Source organism: Nesoenas mayeri (genome assembly GCF_963082525.1).
Source record: "Nesoenas mayeri genome assembly, chromosome: 2".
NCBI classification, from domain to species: Eukaryota; Metazoa; Chordata; class Aves; order Columbiformes; family Columbidae; genus Nesoenas; species Nesoenas mayeri.
This window is the reverse complement of record NC_137543.1, coordinates 152,731,210-152,750,139: the sequence shown is the minus strand read 5'-3', so window position 1 is coordinate 152,750,139 and position 18,930 is coordinate 152,731,210. Positions and strand designations below refer to the sequence as shown.

The 18,930-nt window shown below is 39.1% G+C and overlaps 1 protein-coding gene across 2 annotated transcripts in view; it reads right to left on the bottom strand.

The window, feature by feature from the left end:
- LARP4B (La ribonucleoprotein 4B) overlaps positions 1–18,930 on the bottom strand; it is a 57,207-nt gene that overhangs the window by 5,997 nt on the left and 32,280 nt on the right. For both annotated transcript variants that reach the window (XM_080338982.1, XM_080338983.1), the window contains exons 5-14: positions 17,304–17,385; positions 16,291–16,427; positions 12,922–13,025; positions 11,298–11,408; positions 10,750–10,803; positions 10,201–10,410; positions 7,546–7,652; positions 6,779–6,916; positions 5,273–5,318; positions 2,350–2,514 (exon numbers count right to left, since the gene is read on the bottom strand). In XM_080338982.1, coding sequence (XP_080195108.1) covers positions 2,350–2,514; positions 5,273–5,318; positions 6,779–6,916; positions 7,546–7,652; positions 10,201–10,410; positions 10,750–10,803; positions 11,298–11,408; positions 12,922–13,025; positions 16,291–16,427; positions 17,304–17,385 — 1,154 coding nt within the window. The remainder of the gene's footprint in view (positions 1–2,349; positions 2,515–5,272; positions 5,319–6,778; positions 6,917–7,545; positions 7,653–10,200; positions 10,411–10,749; positions 10,804–11,297; positions 11,409–12,921; positions 13,026–16,290; positions 16,428–17,303; positions 17,386–18,930) is intronic.

Below are 18,930 nucleotides of genomic sequence, written 5' to 3'. Positions count from 1 at the left end.
ATAGCCCTTAAAAGATTCTGCTAGTGCCAAATGATACTTTGCTTCCAGATAAAGGTCAAATGGGTTCAAAAAGCAGGCATGAATTTAAATTGTCACAAAATAAGAAAAGAGGACGATGATTTTGTTTTCTGCAAACCATACTTCTGACATTTATAACCATTTTGTTTACTTTTTAAAGTGCTGTGTTCTTTGTATTGCTCCTGGCCTAACTGCAGAACCAGAACAGATCCTGGTTAGCAGAAGGGAGAGCAATGGGAAAACACAGCACAGAAGGAACAAGATGATCACCCCCTTCCCCCAGCCCGGCCACCACTCCAAGGTCATAAAACATGACATTTGTGGGCACTGTTAGAAAAAGGTATTTGATGACGCTGTTTTAAATAAAATTTAAATAGATTGTTGCAGTAGATCTAAGCCTAAACACCCATAGGTGGATGTTTAGAAGTAAAAGAACAGCTTCTATAGTTTCACTCACTACAATAGTTTGTGCAAAGGCTTGAAATTACAACTTGCTGAGCATTCCTGCCCAAGTTCATCAAATCTTGTAGGTACATGGTTAAGTGTGAATAGCGGCAAGTCAGACGTGCCAGTGCTGTTCCTAGACCAAAACACTCAACCCCAATCTGACAGCACTGCAGCTTCTTAGTTAGAAAATGTGGGATGGTCAACATCTGCCATTCCCCAGAACTACATCTAGAAGAGCACTGCAAAAAGAGCATAAAAATATGATGCCTGGATAACAACTGCTGGAAATTATACACCCTAAGTTCGCCCAGTGTCTGTACACCGGACTCACCCATCTATAAAACAAGAGTAGCACTGTGTAACTCTACTTCAGCACTTTAACTCTGCATCAGATGACATGAAAAATTGCTGAGATCAAGGTGAAAAGCAGCCTGTACACACTGGCAAGATTCTAACGTTAACTCAAACACCTTTGTAGAACAACACAATCGCTCTTTGGAGCCGGCTGCTGTTATCTTACTCCTTATCAATGCCAACAAGGAAAGCCAGCGCAATTCCTTTCTTCCACACAATGGTACAGACTAACTCATGCAAGCCAGAAAAAGAAATTGGGAAATCAAAGGAAGCTTTTCAACGTGACAGCACATTACGCTATCATAAAACCTCAGTGCCTGACTGATACTCAGACTTCCTCTTACAGGGGAGAAGCACAAGTTCTTTACAATAAGTACAGTGCAAAGAAAGTATGAGACTTGTAATGGGAGGAGCAATGGGTTTTCAGCTGCGGTATCAATAGCAAGTGCTGGGATTATATTTAAACCCTGAAATATGAGAGCCAAAACCCACTTCAGAAATAATAAAGTAAAATACTTCAAAAACAGATCTTGGCCAAGAACAGACTACAATCTGGAGTACCGGCTGACAGTAAGTTAAACACTGCTCTTATCATGGCACTGTCCTACACATTCCCCATAAGTGCAGGTACATTCTCCCCTGGAATGTACTTGTCCCTGTTACCACTTGCAGGAGACAGAACAGATGGCTTGTTTGTGCAGCCACTGCTTGGGGTGCAGAATGCCCTGCTGCTTCCTCTGCACCAGCAAATACCCTCCCTGCCCAACCCCGCTGCACGAGCATGGAAGAAAACACTTCTCCAATAGACTGGTTTTAGAGACGAGACACTAGAGAGACATCTGGTGTTTCATCAGGCTGCTTTGCACTGCTATACCCAGGGGTTAACTTCTTCAGTTGTGATACAGCTTGGAAAACACACGTTAAACTAGAGCTAGCAAAAAAAGCCAATATAGACTTCCAAAGCCTATAGACTGTTCCCTAGTGCACAGGGTTAGATGAGTCTTGATGGAGAAGAACATACTGTGACCCACAGATGGCAGGGTAGAGACAGTTCTAAGAATGAAATCTATGAACAGCTACTGAACATTAAATTTTCAACTGCATCTTGGCTACACCTAGAAAGCAGTGGTTGCCAAGTCATTCTAGCATATTTTTATCTTGACAAGCAATATGACAACCCATCACTGGGATCCGGCTGGTTTTGGTAACAGTTCCTGCTCCAGCTACAATGCCCTGTGTACTGAGATTACATAGGCAGCTTCTTTAAATTTCAGTACTTCAAAGTTAGTCTCTGTTGCTTTAAAGTATTCTATATATACAACTCAGAAGTCTGACTTGCAAACAGGAAGAAAATTTATAACGTATTTTTCACCTCAGACTATCAAAAGTCTGATGCAATTATGAACAGCAAAGAGTATTTTCTACTGTTACTAACATCTACTTATACTTACTATGTATAAGCCACCAAACCTGAAAAAAGAGGTATGCAATTTTTTGTTTTCCCAATAAAAACGAACAGTGGCTACTCACTCTTTCTTTTGATGTTCCTATTACCACACTGGACAGTCTGTTTTCAAAAAGGTCTTCGGTCTTTAAATTGCCAGCAGCTCCGGGTAATGGAGGAAAGCTAGATAAACCCAATTCAAAGCTAGGAGATGGAGGTTTTGGGGGTGGTGGAGACTGCGTTTGGCCTCTCTGGAACAGAAATAAAACGCTGAGGTTACCACACTGGATGGCAGAAAGGACAAACATGGGACCCTAAACTGTATTTTGCATTTGCTTTACATCTGTCAAGCCCAAGAGGGGCCTCCCTCATCCCGCCTCCCAAAAAGCCCCACACAGTGCTGAGGAATACATGCTTTAATTGTCCACTGTTGCCCTTAAAATATTTAATTATTTTTTAAATTGGATGGCATAAAAATCCTTAAAAATGTCATATACATAAGCTTTAGTGATACTGGTATAATAGGAAAAGTCTTCTCGCTGACCCTTCCGGATGGACACTTATACTGACATAAACAGACGGGTTTAGATACCACAATACATAGAAAATATATAGCCCATTCATGTTGGTAACATTCTGAATGAAAGACAGGAGTCAACAAAAATCTTATTTCATGTTCAGATATATTAAGAAATAGCAAGGCAGCACGCTTCACATGTAGTATAGACAATGACAATTTTCACCTACCATTAGTTTCTATGGTCACTTCATAAAAATGCAAAGATAAATGGTAAACTATTTTTGAAACAAGGAGAATTTTTCTAACTATATCTAAAGAAGATAAACAATGTCCTAGGGAAAAATCAATAGGCGAGATAGAATTGTTTTGCACTGCAAACAGCAGTTCGGGAGTTAAGAGTACCAATAGTTAAAGACCGCCTGTGAAACTGCTTGTAAGGCTTTGTAAAGCTAAAGTCTAGGTAAAATTCCTTATTTAACATGCTGCAACTGAAAGTACCCATTAACTTCATCTACATCATGTAAACAAAGAAGTAACTGTTTCATGACTGCGTACAGGCCTGTGCCAAGATGATCTCTGCTGCAGAATACCAAACGCAAAGCAGTCGTTGAGACAGTTCCTGTTCGAAATGGAAAATATTAAGGGGATACAGCCCAGGTGGTCTGGCTGTGAGCACAATGCTTCTCGACAGAAAGGTGTTGCATTACTTACTGTTTTCTCCCTTCTCGTGAAGGGCAACGCATACAAAACTACCCTCCAGGTCTTTCCACAAACTACAGTTTATGTCAGGAAAATCACGTGTCAAAAGGGAAGAAGGGAAACAAATAGCGAAGCAAGAAAAACTGCAGCTCCTAGGAACGCTACTGACCCAGCATGAGCCCCAGAACAGTTTAAGAGCGCTACAGGAATGGAGGCTGCAAACCTCCAAACCAGGAGTCAGATGACCTGTCAAAGGGTCACAGAGAGACACAACACTTATCCAGCTCAAACTGCAAGAGGAACAACTTTGTTTATTCAAAAAAACAGTTCTTCAAATCACAGCACTTAAGATTTCTTAAAGGGGACTGAAGTCCTGCAATAGACAATGCTTTTATATTTGTTACAAACATTTTAAGATGAATCCTAGAAAGCCCTAAGATATTAAGAAACAAGTAGCATTAACAAACTCCTGAGAGCAGGAAGGACTTAAATGGATTTTAAGCTGCCAACGGCATGAAATTTCTCGAGTCAACTTGCTCTGACATGTTGAGTAATTGGCTTATGTCAGTAGCCTCAGATACAATCTTATCAAAAAGTTTCAGGCTTTCTCATGCAAGTGTGCACACTAATTTTTCCTTTAAAAAGAAAATCAAAAGTCATCACTCCATTGAGGCTGCAGCTGAAGCCTGGTGTGAGAGAAGGGAACCCTGGGTCTCCAAAGAAGTCATGTCTACTAGTTTTACATTCCAAAATAACCTTTAACATCAGCTGAGCCTCTCCGGCTCAGTAAGAGCATCCAAGGTAACCCTTTCACTGCAGCCATTCGCTTATCTGCCCAATCTGTACCTTGTTCTCTCAAAGACAGAAAAAAAATGTTGATAGGAGAACATCAATCTAAAAATTCAAGCAGCTTTGAAAAGGCAAAAGAAAGTATTGAGAATACTACATATAACAGGATCTCACTGAACTTTGAGAAGCCTGACAAGAACTAAAAGCAACCAAAGGGAAGGAACCACTTGTTTTATACTTCCCAAATGTTGATGCTCCTTTATGAAGTCCCATAAGGCTACTGAACAGCAGGAGACAAAAACCACACAAATGTGGCGATTCCAGACTGTTAAGAAAGTGTTATGGCTCATGCAGTGGGGGTTACTTTGCAATTGTGATATGAATAAGGGTCTGTTTTTATCAAATAAAACCTTAAATCCTACTAAAAAGAAAAACAAACAAACAAACAACACTTTTTTCTTCTACACAATGTCTAGCCCATCCTCTTCAAGTCTGAAGGATATTTAGGTATTCATCTTAAATTTAAGTTTACCAAGATGATAATATTTCGATAGTGTTAGTATACCCTTACCAAGTAGAGCTTGTAGAAGTATTTAAGAAAAACTGGCCACTGAATAACTAACATTCATTATGACACATGGATCAGTAAAACATTCTTCAGTGTATACATCAACGATAAGTATCAGGTGTAGGACCTCAGCTATTTAGCTCTCCCTGAACACAAACACTGGCATGCTGACAAAGTAACACCAAGATTGAATTTTTATTCTTCTATAAAAGAGTAACTTTAACTTTTCCCTGACTTCTGCATTAATGGACAATCTTCTCTGATACCCAAACGCAGTAAATTCATGTGACACTAATGAGCTGCTGTCTTCGGTCAACTGTGACAAACAATTGCTTGTGCAATCACTTATCTCACCTGCTATTCCACATAATATCCATACTATTGCCTTGTTACCCTACTTTTATGATAGATGAATATGAACAGGAACACTCACTGTAAACTTGTCCTCCCTTTTCTTTCGGTAGCCATATGAGTTTTTCCTAAGGGAGAGAAAGCAGTCATTAGAACCTTGCCTATAAACGAATGGAAGGCAGTTGGTGAAAACAGGAGAAATGAATTCAAATTGCTTTTTCATCCATCTTCATTCTTGATAGGTTATTAAAAAATTGTTTAGGGAAAAATTTCTAGCAAGCTCTCATTAAAATAAAGGTACAGATCTTACCCAAGTCAGCATAAGAATACACTGGTTACAAATAATTCCTGCATTAAAAGCATTTGAGTGCCAATTACATATAAGGCTTAGAGAACACCTTTCAAAATCCAAAGTAAAGGTTTTAGTCTTCATTTTGATTCCTGTGTAATGTTTGAAAGATGGCTAAATATTTTCAGCTCCAGTAAAGCCCTTACAAAACATTTCCAGCGCTTCTCCCCAGTCTTGCTTCAAGTAAAGTCTCCCTGAGCAGCAGTTTAAAATTTACAATGCATTCTAATTCAGCTCCAACATGTTTTCTATGTTTAGTGTTTAACTTTTAATAATTTAATCGCATTCAATACCAAAACATCAGACTATAAATCCAAGTACTGACTACTCATGTATATTTTTGTAGTCTACAGTTTGAGCGATCTTGTTTCCTATATCCTTAATCGTACTTTCATTCAACCAGCTATAACACAATTGGGCAAATCAGATTTAGAAAAGTATTACAATCCTTGCACAAAATCCCTATTTAATTTTGCAATGATACAATGCAAGTCTAATACAGGATCATCTGCAAGACTCGAGGTATCTTCCAATTCATTAAGTCACTCAAAATGTGATTTACTTGGAGACACAAACATAGCCGTCATTGAACAAAGCTGCACAGCACTTTCATAAAGCACTTATAAGAATTGTACTGTATTTAAAAAATTCAAAGACAAGCCTGCTATATTCTCACATTAATATTGATGCCACCAATGTTCAGCTCCTCAAGTGTTAGTTATTTAAAACTGCATAACAATAGTTTTCTTAGTTGCACACAGCCCTTTTTCCTCCCTCCATATCAATCCATCATTTTTGTTTTGTACATGTCTAATTTGGGCAAAAATCTGATCTTTCAACTGAAAAAAATTAACAATGAGCACTGCTAGTACAGGGTCAGGTGCACAATCTACACCACAGAACAACGGAATGGGCAGAACTGCTTCATTCACATCAAACAAGTTATACACAAAAAACTTTAACAGATAACGAAAGGATAGAGGACTAGATCTTACAGCTGCAAATTGTTCATCAGTTGCCACTAATGGTTTTCATTTGCCAAGGAATTGTGCGAGCCCACTTTGCAGTTGTTCTATACCTAGGACTTTCTCTGAAGTATTTTCCAAGATTTTAGCTTTGAGGAGAGACAATCTCAGTTTAAAACAGTAAAGACAACAGTTCCATACCTCTTTTCTAAAAGTAGTCATTTAGAAGCAGCAATAGCGGGTTGTTCAGTGGACACCTGCAGAGCACACTCACCTTCCTCTGCCTAATCCAGGAGACGAGTCGATGCTGGTCTGTTCCATCCGTCCGGTTCCAACCTCCCTCTTGGTGTAACTCGTGGTAGCGTTCTGCATCCGTGTCCTGTTCTGGCCCGGCTGCCGTGTCTGTGGACTCCTGACGCCATTGATTAAACGATCAGCAGAAAAGTTGAATATTGTGGGACTGTCTAGAAGCCCAGGTCCCCTTTCTGCACTGGGTATTGTATGTCGTATATGAGACTTGCTAGGGTTCCTACAAATTCAAAAGTCATTTCAACATACGCACTATGAGATATCTTCTGAAGCCTAAGTCTATACAGAGAATTCAGAAGAAGCAAGATTTTTAGTCCTTTATTGCCTATTTCATTTATAAGTGATAAATATTCATTTTAACAGGTCATGTGAATTATCAAAATTAACCTTTTCACTGTCTGTTTTCAACTATGGCTTTACTAAAACCTACTTGAAGTTGGAAATACTTTATGAATAATCCTGCTGATCACATGCCATCATTCAGAATATTTCATCTAAATACTCTAAATCACAGGACAGACAAATCCTCAGCTTTCAGACAGTCCATTTACAAACAGTCCATCCGCTAGCAACAGCAGCGCCACCTGCCCTTTGGCCTCACTTAACCTTGCACCAGGTTCAATTTCACAAGTATTTTCAAGTTAGCTGGTGTTACTAAAATAAGCAGATTAAAACCCCCACATGCCAGATGGTAAAGTAGTGTGTATATTGTTAAAAGATGGTAGAACTTGCCTGTTCCTGGGAGGATACTGTCTGAGTGTGGTCAGTGGAGAAGCAGCAGGTTTGAAGGTTGGAGACGTGAACCCATTGATAAATCCAGTATTTGGAAATGGTGTTACCTAAAGAATATATTGTGTGCTCATAATTATAAACAAACTGAATACTATTTCTTCTTAACCCTGTGTCTTATGTCATTCTATGCAGGGCAGTAGTTAAAAGATTGGCTCAAACAGCAAGAGCGGTTGTCCAGAGCCTTGTAACCAACTTACAAAACATTGGTTTTTTGAGAAGACAGCCAACTACACGCATTCGAGTTCTGTTAATTCATTAAGAGGATTGAAAGACATGAGCCAAAATTCTTGGCTGTTAAATAATGCTCCTTCTATTTCATACCATGCTATGCATGACTTCAGAGTACAGAGAAACTTCCTTGCCAAAGAGTCTCTAACCCACACAGCCTGTAATTGTTTCTCTTATAGTCTATACGTGAATCTCTCCCTAAAAAGAAAAAAACCTCATTCCTCATTACCTTTCAATCCAAACCAGTAAGCAACTACAGAACCTGAATAAAGAAAATACATTGAACATACCAAAGAAAAAAGTTTAACTCATTGCTTAAAGGGACACCAGCAATATTCACTCCTTTCTTTATGAGAATGGGTGATCTTTTAGAGGGAAAAAACCCATCATTTTCATTTTCCAATAGCACTGAGAGCATCAATTTGCGCTCTTCACAGAACTCACCTGGCTCATTAGAAGTACACTCGGGTTTGTTGTTGTTTTGTTTCACTTTTTGGGGGGAGGGAGGGAGGAAGGAATGTTTGTTTTGAAACATAAGCAGGACAAACTATATCCTTCCTCAAATACTATTAAGTACATGATGAAGAAGTAGCTAGTTTCAGAATTTTCAGAACATGTGCTGCCATATCCTAGTTTCTGAAATAAAACCATATGCCCACACTACTGAGTGTATTTAATCTCAAACTAGAGACGAGACAAAGCACTGTTAGCATTTATGTCAAAACAGAAGAGGAAACTTCTATTATTCGCACACATGTCTCTATGTGCAAACAGCAACCCTGTCTCATGAAAATTACTCCTGTGTCATTGTTCCTCATGGTCCCTGCTCTCACAACTAATTTCTATTCAAATGTAGCTCTTCACATAAAAGGTTCAAGAAACAGACTACATTCATGCACACAAAATACAGCGAGCCCATGACAATATACTGCAACACAGCTGAAGGCAAAGCTCTGACAGTTCATTTTCTGTTTTTACTCAGAAAGGTATGAGATCTTTAATGCTGGCAACCTTGTAATGTCTTCCCCCAGAGGACAGGACTTCTAAGCTTTCTGGAATACAAGAAGTTCCAGGATGACATAAGGCAGATACACACTACGCTGTGCTCAAACCTGTGGCCAATTAATCTACGTCTTTCTACACTGGTGCCATCCAACTACCTCACTGTCCCACAGCAAGGCCGGGCAACAGTCTGTTTATCTAGAAGAAGAATCACATTCAGTGCTGCTTAATAAGGTGGTTTTCTCCTGGAATAACACTGTTCACTCTGCTACCTAATCTCCTCTGCATTCTTCATCCCCCTTAAAAAGCCTTCCCCGCCAGGGCTCTGGCTGCCTTCCCTCTGTGTGAAGTGTTTAGCACACCAACTTTTTAATTAGCTTGCTGTTTGGTACACAGGAAGTTTATTCAAGTTTGTTCAAGGACACTTTAATCCTCTGCCAAAAGAGACTTCTAAAAAGCTTCTAATTTTGAGCGTTGCTACCCTGGTTTCTTTTAGCCGCAAGTAAAGAGGCATTCACAGAGGGGAGAAGGAGGTTCCACAGGCAAACCTTAGTTTCCCAGCCATTACAGAAAACTATATTCATATTAGTTTTTGTAGGATAACAAAGGCAGATTAGAAGGGGCCAATGTCATTCTGATGGGACTGTCACAATGGACAAGATGGAAGCAGCATTGCAGGATGCCGCAGACCTGCCATTGCAGAATATAAGGACTTCCTGCTACCACACTAGCTATAAGGCTTATCAACAGCCCCTTTAAGGAAACTTTTTAAAATCAAGCTATTTAAAAGTGAATTATTTTTTATCAGGAAAGGTAATTTTATCTGTTATTGCCAAAAAATTGTTACTTTCGCACAGAAAATATTTTGCTTTAAGAACATGCCGAATAGGGTAATTCAGCATGTTAACCTAAAACTTATTTTACCTGCTTTTATATAAATATATAAATTTTACAAATAAGGATAACTTAGTATCTTGATCTGATTCCATTAAGTTTGAATATATATCAGACTTGCTTTTTCTAGTATTTGCACACATATTCTGAAGATCTATTTTCTAAAGAGGCTTTTAACCATTACTAAAAAAAGTCTTTAGTAAAGATTTAATGTTTAATTAATAACCTTTACTGAAGAACTGCCTCAAAAACTAAAAGGTTAAGAAGAGAATCACATTGCAGTCCAAGACCAGATGCAATTTTCAAATAATTAATCTTTGGTACCACAGTAAGAATTTTGAAAAATTGTTTTTCAAGAAGAATCAGTATCTTAAACTCCCCTCTTCAGGATATGTATCCTTCCTGCACCTCAAGACTTCAGAGGTGAGTAATACCAACTTTGAAAAGAAAGCAACTAATCAAGTGACTTACCAATGAAGGGTCAAGGTAACTGTGTGTGGCTGGCCAGGTCTGTGGGCCAATTAAGCTGTACAGTGGGAACTGCTGATGGGGACTGTATACTGGAGGTAAGTAAAAGGACGTTGTGTAACGCTGCTGCGTGTAGAGGTTCATATCCAGAGGTCTGTATCCATTCTTTGGCAAAAATGTGTTTATAGCTATTGCCTTTGCTTTTATCCTTGCCTGCAAAGGAGATTACATTATTTATTACAACAGCCTTTTCAAATTACATCAGGATGGTTCAAAACCAGCAGCTCTCAAACTTTTACTGGACACCCTTCAGTCACTGCCTTCTCCTTCGAGGGCGGCAGGAACAGTTGAACGCTTCCCTGCTGCTAAATGCTTGGATGGATATAGCGCTGCCAGAAAGGATGAACAGGACAAGCAAAATAGCCCATCTCTAGGTCAAATAGCTGCTGAGATTGGACCACTTAAATTTATATTAGAAAACACAGTGAGCCCCACAAAAAGCAGAATGTATTCACACATGCTCCCCACTCCCAAACATAAAGCTCTATTTACCTTAATTGGTTTTCCTTGGAAAGTTTTCACTTCTTCTCTAAGGTATCTGTAAGCCTTTAAAAAAGTAATCATAAAATTTGTCAAATATAATTTAAACAAAGGAAACAATTTTGACAGGCTAGGCCTAACAGTAATTCTCAAAGTGTCTGCTAATGTTAGACCGCAGAAAATCCTCAGATGTAATCCGCATTCACCAAGATTTAAGTTGTTATGGCATAGCTGCTTCAGCAGCATTAAAACAAGATTTTAAATCTTACAATTGAAATATTTCAATGTATCACCCAAAATATCAGTGTTCTTAGTACAAAAACTTACATCTTGGCCATGAAACCAGGATATGTGAACAAGGTAAAACTCTTACAAGGTTATGCTTAACAGGACTAATAACTGGATATTAACTAAGAGGAAATATGACCAGTTTTAGAGATTTGAGCTTTTTCTTTTTAAGTTGTTACACATTTGTAATACAGTTTATGACCTGTCAATGCACCTTCATCCCACTGTTGTCTACTGTTATATTCAAAAATGTTTAAAAAATATACTGTTACCTGCTGTGCATCGGCTTCTGATTCAAATGTAATGAACCAATTGTCGTTATAGGCAAACTCACAGTTGATAAACTTAGGCAAATTATCTCCTTTGAAAAGTGCTTCAACCTCCTAAGGAAAGTGGTTTGGACAGGAAGGAAGACAAAAGGGTGGGAGAAACAATTAAAGTGCAGAACTCTGGAACTCCAGGTCAAAAAGATATAAAGCACTTTCAGGCTTACAAAAGAGAACTGAGAATTTGTGAACACCTGCAGCAGTGTTAGCTCTCTCCAACCTCCTCATTGACTCGAAGGAACTCAAACAAGCACTGTTCAAGGCCATACTGCAAGTAGAAGCAGCCGCTCCTTTTAAACCAGGGGAGATAAGCTATTTAGGCCATAGAAAGAGGCATAAACTTGGCATCAAGTGCAGAAAAATGCCTTTTTCTCCCCTGTCCCCAAAATCGTGGAACCACAAGAATCCCCATTCATATTGCATGAGATAGGAAAACCCTGCCATTATAACAGAAGCCTGGAGATACACTTCAAGTGTCTACAGATTAACATATGCGAAACAGGGTTTGTTACTTCAGAAACAATCTGCTAGTTTCTACTGAAAAAACCCACATCCTGGACTCTATATTTCTTTTAATTCATTTGCATTTGCATTTATTTTTGTCACAGATTTGAGGCAAGAAGCATCAGAAAGCGACGCAACTTGAAAAGCCTTACCGTATCTCGGAACTTTGCTGCTTAAATAAAGTCTGACCATGCTAGGCCAGGAAATGCATCCTATAAAATCTGGCATCCTATAAAATCTAGGTTTTCAAGTATGGCAAATTTAATACATAATGCATAAATCACTTCAAACCACCTTTTTTGAAAATTAAGGCTCCTCACAACTTCATTGTTCTTAAGCATTGAAGAGCAACTATCCACTGCTAATATATCCAACCTGACAGAGATAACAGAAAAAAAAATCTCCAATATTAAAAGCTAGGCAGTCTTTGAAAAGCTGCATTTCATTGAGGAAAATAAAGTAGCTGGTATTTTTAAGCTATGTATATAGCACACCTAACATGTTCCCTCCAATTCCTTTTAGCACTTTGTCTCATGCCAATGTTTATTAAGGCCACTCACTTCTAAGTTTTTTAACTGTAGTATTTTTTTGAATGAAGACTATTAAGAAGAGCAATTCTTCCAAAACCTTTATTCTTCCTTGTAAAATTAAATAAGGGAAATTAAAATATCTACCCACCATCAAGAATCTGTGCCTTCTTTTTGAAGATTCAAGATGGTTTAATCTATGGGCAAACATTTTTTCCTGTTTTTTCCATTAGTCACAGTCCCAGCTATAGAGTTACATTGAAGATCTTTCAAAGAACCAAGTTCTCTGCTCTCTCATGCATTTCACAAGCCAGTGGAGAACCTTAGCAACTTGTTGACACCTCTGCCCTCAGCATTATGGAAATGTTTGCAAAAATTTAACTACTTTACTAGGACGTTTTAAGGTGTAGTGTTTAGAAACATTTAGAAACATTAGAAACTCACTAACAATGTAGTAAGTAATGTGATATGCTTATTGAAATCTGGAAGACATCTAACTTCCAAATCCTAAGTGAAAAAGCATTGTTTACTGAACTTACTTCAATGGGGGTCGATTCAGGTACTTCACGTAAAATCACAATGCAGCGATTCTGATTTGGCCGAACTTTTTCTCCCTTCTCATCCACTTGGACTAAAGGCAACGCTGAAAGAGAAAAGACAAAGATGTATTTTAGCTGTCAGCAGTCATAATAGCTTTGCACACAAAGAGATGCTGTGGACACAGTTTTATAATGCAAAGTTTCTTGTGCTAAACTTCAAATATTTTTTAAATTAAGAAACAATCAGAAGATGACTTAGAATACTTTCTAACATTTGAATCTGGGTAGACATGCTCCTTAAAATCTCTACACTCTTCCTACTCTTCCAGCCTAGAAAAATCCCAATTCATTAGCTTTGTTCCTAAGGCACACAATAAGTCACCTTTTTTGATTCTTAGCTTAGTGGTAACTTCCTGCAGCCTTTTCTGAGAATTTAATCATAGAATCGCAATACCAGGTTGGAAGGTACCTCAAGGATGATCTGGTGGAACCTTTCTTGACAAAAGCACAGTCCAGACAAGATGGTCCAGCACCCTGTCCAGATGAATCTTAAACATGTCCAGTGTTGAGGAATCCACCACATCCTTGGGGAGATTATCCCAATGGCTGCCTGTTCGCATTGTGAAAAATTTCCCTCTTGTGTCCAATCAGATTCTTCCCACAAGTAACTTGTGTCTGTTGCTCCATATCTTTTCCATTGGACTCCTTGTAAAAAAGGGAGTCTCCATCTTCTTTGTAGCAACCCTTTAAATACTGGAACACTGCCTCCCCTAAGCCTTCTTTTCTCAAGGCTGAACAAGCCCAGTTCTTTCAGCCTTTCCTCCTATGGTGACTTCCCAGTCCTTTGATCACCCTTATGGCCCTTTTCTGGACCCTCTCCAGCCTGTCCACATCTTTTTTTGTATAGTGGGGACCAAAACTGAACACAGGATTCCAGGCATGGCCTGACAAGCACTGAGTGGAATGGGATAAAGGTTTATCTCTGCCGGGGATGCCCTTGCTCAGGCAGCCCAGCATCCTGTTGGCTTTCTTTGGTGCACTAGCACACTGGAGTCACTCATACTGAGGTTGTTGTCCACCTGGACCCTCAGGTCCCTTTCCATAGAGCTGCTCCCCAGCCAGGCAGATTCCAGTCTGTGCTGCACTCCTGGAGTACGTTCTCCCAGGTACAATATCTTACACTTGTTCTTGTTGAACTTCATAAGGTTCTTGCTAGCCCAACTCCTCTGGCTTATCCAGGTCATCCTGCAGCGCAGCTCTCCCTTCCAAAGTGCCCACTTCCCCACTCAAGTTTGGTGTCATTGGCACACTTCATCAGGGTACACTTGATCCCATCATCCAGATCACTTATGCAGATATCAAACAGTGTTGGGCCAAATACTGTTTCCTGAAGCATCCCACTTGTGACAGGCTGCCATTTCCCACCAGCCTCTGGGTACAGCCTGTCAGCCAGTTCCCCACCTACCACATGGACCACTTGTCTAGACCATGATGTGTCAGTGTCCCTAGGAGAAGGCCATGAGAAGCCATACTGAAAGCCTTGGAGAAATCCAGGTAGACAAAATCCACCGCTCTCCCAACATCAACCAAGCATATTGCTCTGTCATAAAAAGTGATCAGGTTTGTCAAGCGCAACTTGCAACTGATAAATCCATGCTGGCTATTCCCAGTCATGTGCTTCAACTGCCTTGTGGTTTCCCCAGGAGGATTCATTCCATAACCTTCCCAGGGACTGAAGTAAGACTGATGGGGCCATAATTTCCTGGATCCTCATTTAAGCCCTTCTTGTAGTTGGGAGGGTGACATTAGCCTTCTTCCAGTCTGCTGGGACACCCCCCAGCTCCATGACTTCTCAAAGATTACAGAGAGCAGCCTCCCAGTGATGTCAACCCACTCCCTTAACACCCTTGGGTGTATAATTCTCATGGCCCACTGATTTGTAGCAGCTGAGCTCCTGCAACATTAACAGTTCCCTTACAAACTCTTCCTTCACTGATGGTGGGTCTGTGTTACCATCAACCTGGATTTGTGTCTCTGAGGCCTGAGGCCCAACAGTGCTGCTAAAGACAGAGGTGAGAACAGTGCTGAGCAGCTCTGCCTTTTCAGCATGGTTGGTGACTAACTCACCTCTGCTGTTTAACAGCAGGCCAATATTTTCCTTCTGTTTCTGCTTGTTGTTTAAGTACTTGAAGATCCCTCCCGTAGTTTTTGACACCTTGTGCCAATTTCAATTTCAGCTGGGCTTTTGGTTTTCTAACTGCATATCTGCACACCCTGGAAATAGCTTTGTAGTTCTCAATAGGCACTCATCCACTTTTCCACCTCTGGTACACCTCTCTTTGTTTTGAACAGATGCAGAAGCTTGCAGTTAATTCAAAAGGGTCTCTTGCTCTGCCTACCTCCCTTATCTTTAAAGGGTATGAACTGTTTTTGTGCTTCTGTCAGAGTGCTCTTGAAGAACTCCCAGCACTCGCTAGCTGCACGGAAGCTTCCCACAGAACCTCTCCCCACCTGAGCTCTGAGCGAGCTGAAGCTTGCTCTTCTAAAATGTAAAACCTTTGTCTTCATACTAACCCTCAGTGGGCTCAGCAGGATACCAAACTCCACAATATTGTCATCCCTGCAGCCAAGACTATTGCTAACTGAGATACTACAAAGCAGGTTTCCTTGACGTGTGAGCACCAAGTCCAGCAGTGCCTCCTTACTGGGTGTCACATCTAGTGCTTGTATGAGAAGACAGTCCTCTACGTATTCCAGGAGCTTGATGGACAGCATCCAAGCTGCTGTATTGTTCTTCCAACAAATGTTTGGGTACTTGAAGCCACCAATCAGAACCAAGTTCTATTGACCCAAAGCTCACCTGAGTGACCCAAACATTGCTGCGCCAGCCTTATTGTCTTGGAGTATGAGGTAGATGTCTACGGTAAGATCCCTCTTGGAGATGACCCCTCTGATCTTGACCCAGAGGTGATTCCACAGTCACCATAGTTGACTTCTATACATTCAACATTCTTAATGTAGAACGTGTCTCCTCTTCCTCTTCTTCCCTGCCTGTCTTTACAAAACAGCCGACAGCCATCCACCATGAACTGCCAGTCATACGAGTTATCCCACCATTTAAAGTCAAATTATTCTCATATACGCAGATAAATACTCAATACCTCAAATGTGAAATAGCTTTGATAAAACTGCAGTCCTATAATTGTGATGATCTAAACTGGAAGCTGCTTGCTCTATTTAATGCTTTACAGAAAATGGATGGCATTTTATTGCAATACATAACAAAGAAAGCAAGAGATTGAAAATTCAGAATAATAGTTTTATGGCAATAATTAAAATGCTTTCTAGCACTGAAGGGCTTTTACTTACATCTCAGCACTTCAACAATCAAATCCATATCAGTACTAAGTTTCTTGACATGATCAAGGTTTGCTACTGTCATTATTGGCACATACTGATCACTGTCCATCTGTGATATAAGGTACATGTCACTGGCAAGATTTTCTCTGTTGGGACAGAAAAAAAAATAGGGAAATGTCACAGATGTAGTTTTGCCAATAAACTTGAGACAAAAACTCATCACACAGTAAAATGCAGATTCCAACACTACATTTCATTTTCAGCATTTTCACCAACTCCCCAGTCCATTCACCTACTATATCTCACTTGGTAGAAAACATTAAAACATGTATTTTTTCCTTCACGCAACAGCATTGGCATCTTCCTGTTCAGGAAGCACATTATCCCCACAAACATGTAATATTGTTGGGAGTTTATTACTTTAAATGAGCACTGACTGCAACTGGTTATGTGTGAGTATACAGATTAGGAATTGTTCTAGGTTATTAAGACATGTTTAGGATGTTTTATCTAGACACAAGCTCTGAGAATAATTAAGTACAAGTAAATTGCTTTGATGATCTTGCATCAGTCTATACAGGAACACACATGACTCAGAGCCCTTAATTTCTTTTTTTTAATTGACCCTCAAAATACAAAGGGATCTACAGATGCACATATAAAAATCACATTTAGTATCAATGCAAATTTTAAAATCATTAGCTCAAACAAAGATTACCAAATGGTTTCATTTCCTCAGTTTACATTTACAAAAAAAAAACAGTATCAGTCATAAAAATTCACCTACTCTGTAGTTGGTTGTAACTACTCTCACTTCAAAACAAAACATTTGCTAGTTCACGTTTTAGGCCCAGAAGTTTCATGTAAGCTTTAAAAGGTATATCAATATGATACTCTGGAATTTGCGTGTTACATTAGCCAAATTCTCATCCTTTCCACTCAATTTTAAGTGATAGCTGAGAACCACATTAGGTACCATATCATGTTATCATCCAGTTTGCTACATTTAGGTATATACATACCTAGATAAACAGAATTCCAGTGTTTTTTTCAGTAATTCTCGTAAATCTTCCTGACCTTCTGGCTGCAACTGTTCGTTTCCACCTAATAATTAAAACACTTAAGTTTAAAATTTACTTCTGCTATATTACACAACACATACTTCAATCAAACCATCACGTCTATTACTGGCTCTATAACTAGTAACAAATGCTCAAATTCAAGAAACATTCATTGTGTATTAGTTCACCATGCACCAAAACTCCCCAGAAACACTAAGACAGAAAAGAAAAACCATGTCCGACTTCACTTGTTAACCTCTGTTCTCCAAATCCGTAAAAATTTGAAGCAGTTTTTGAAGAGCAGCTACAAACACTTCTCAGAGTAAATACTGAACCAATTTAGCTCGTGTATCTGTATTCCAGTCTTAGGAAATGAACCAATTTCTATCTGATGGATCCCTGACTCATGCAGCTGACTAATACGGCAAGCGAGAAACAGAAAGGCACCTCGTACTTCTGGCCTCTCTCTAGATTATTCCCACACTAATTCAAAAAAGAGTTTCAAAAATGTAGTAATGAAGTATCAGCAGATATCCAATCAATTAATAGATGTGTGACCAAATAACAATCTCTTGGTTAAGGAGAAATAAATTTCTTTTCCTTATACCTAGAAGTTTTAGAATTACCACATAGAAAACACTAATTTCATATTCATTTTAGTTTAGACCCAATATGTTGTAGTCAGTTGAGAGTAAACTAATTGTGTCAGTAGGAGAACTGTTTAAAGATCAGAAATTTAGTGTGGCTTTTAGACATTTATAAAACATTTATTAAGATGTTACATAAATGTAAATTAGTTTTTTTAAAAAGTATTTTACACTATTACCATCTATACCCTTCCCTTCTTCAGTGACTTCCATCCTTTTGTTCAGCTCTCCTTAACCTCTCTTCTTCCTAAAGCAACTTCTAATTTCCTCCCACTGTTTTGTCCTTCATGTGTTCTGTTCTGATGTAGATAATGCCAAACCTTAAGAAATACACATCTCATGTACTAATCACTGTTCTCCTTCCCCATCTCCTCTTACTTCCTTGCACAAAACCCAGTAAAAACCAAAATTACATGCATTAAAAACAATAATTAAAGAAATCAGATTTCAGAGTTGGGACCACCTATGTTACTATTTGTGAATCAGAATAGATCTGACCTGCTGTTCAGCTGATTTACACCACTATCTGACTCTTGCTAACAAAAATTAACTATTTTGGGTACATAAAGAACATGCTGACAAGTTGTAACACTAAGCTGATGAACACTGTTCCCTTCTAGAGTGCTCAGCACCATTAATATAATTTTTCTATTTGCCAGTCAGTTATTTAATATTCCCTGATAATACCCTTAAGTAGAAGAATCACAGAGAACTTTCAGTTTTCAACAAGAAAACCAAAGATGATGGCGCAATGTGCATCTGATTTCAGTTGTCTTAATTTTCAACTATTATGGCTGCCATATTGGTCATTTAAAATACATGTAATAATATGAGCTGAGCACAGTGAGCAAGGAGCAGACCTCTCATGGACCTCAAAAACATGCAGGACATCCTCCTCATTCCCATCCCTCATCTCAGTTCAAGTAGGAAATGTAGAGGCA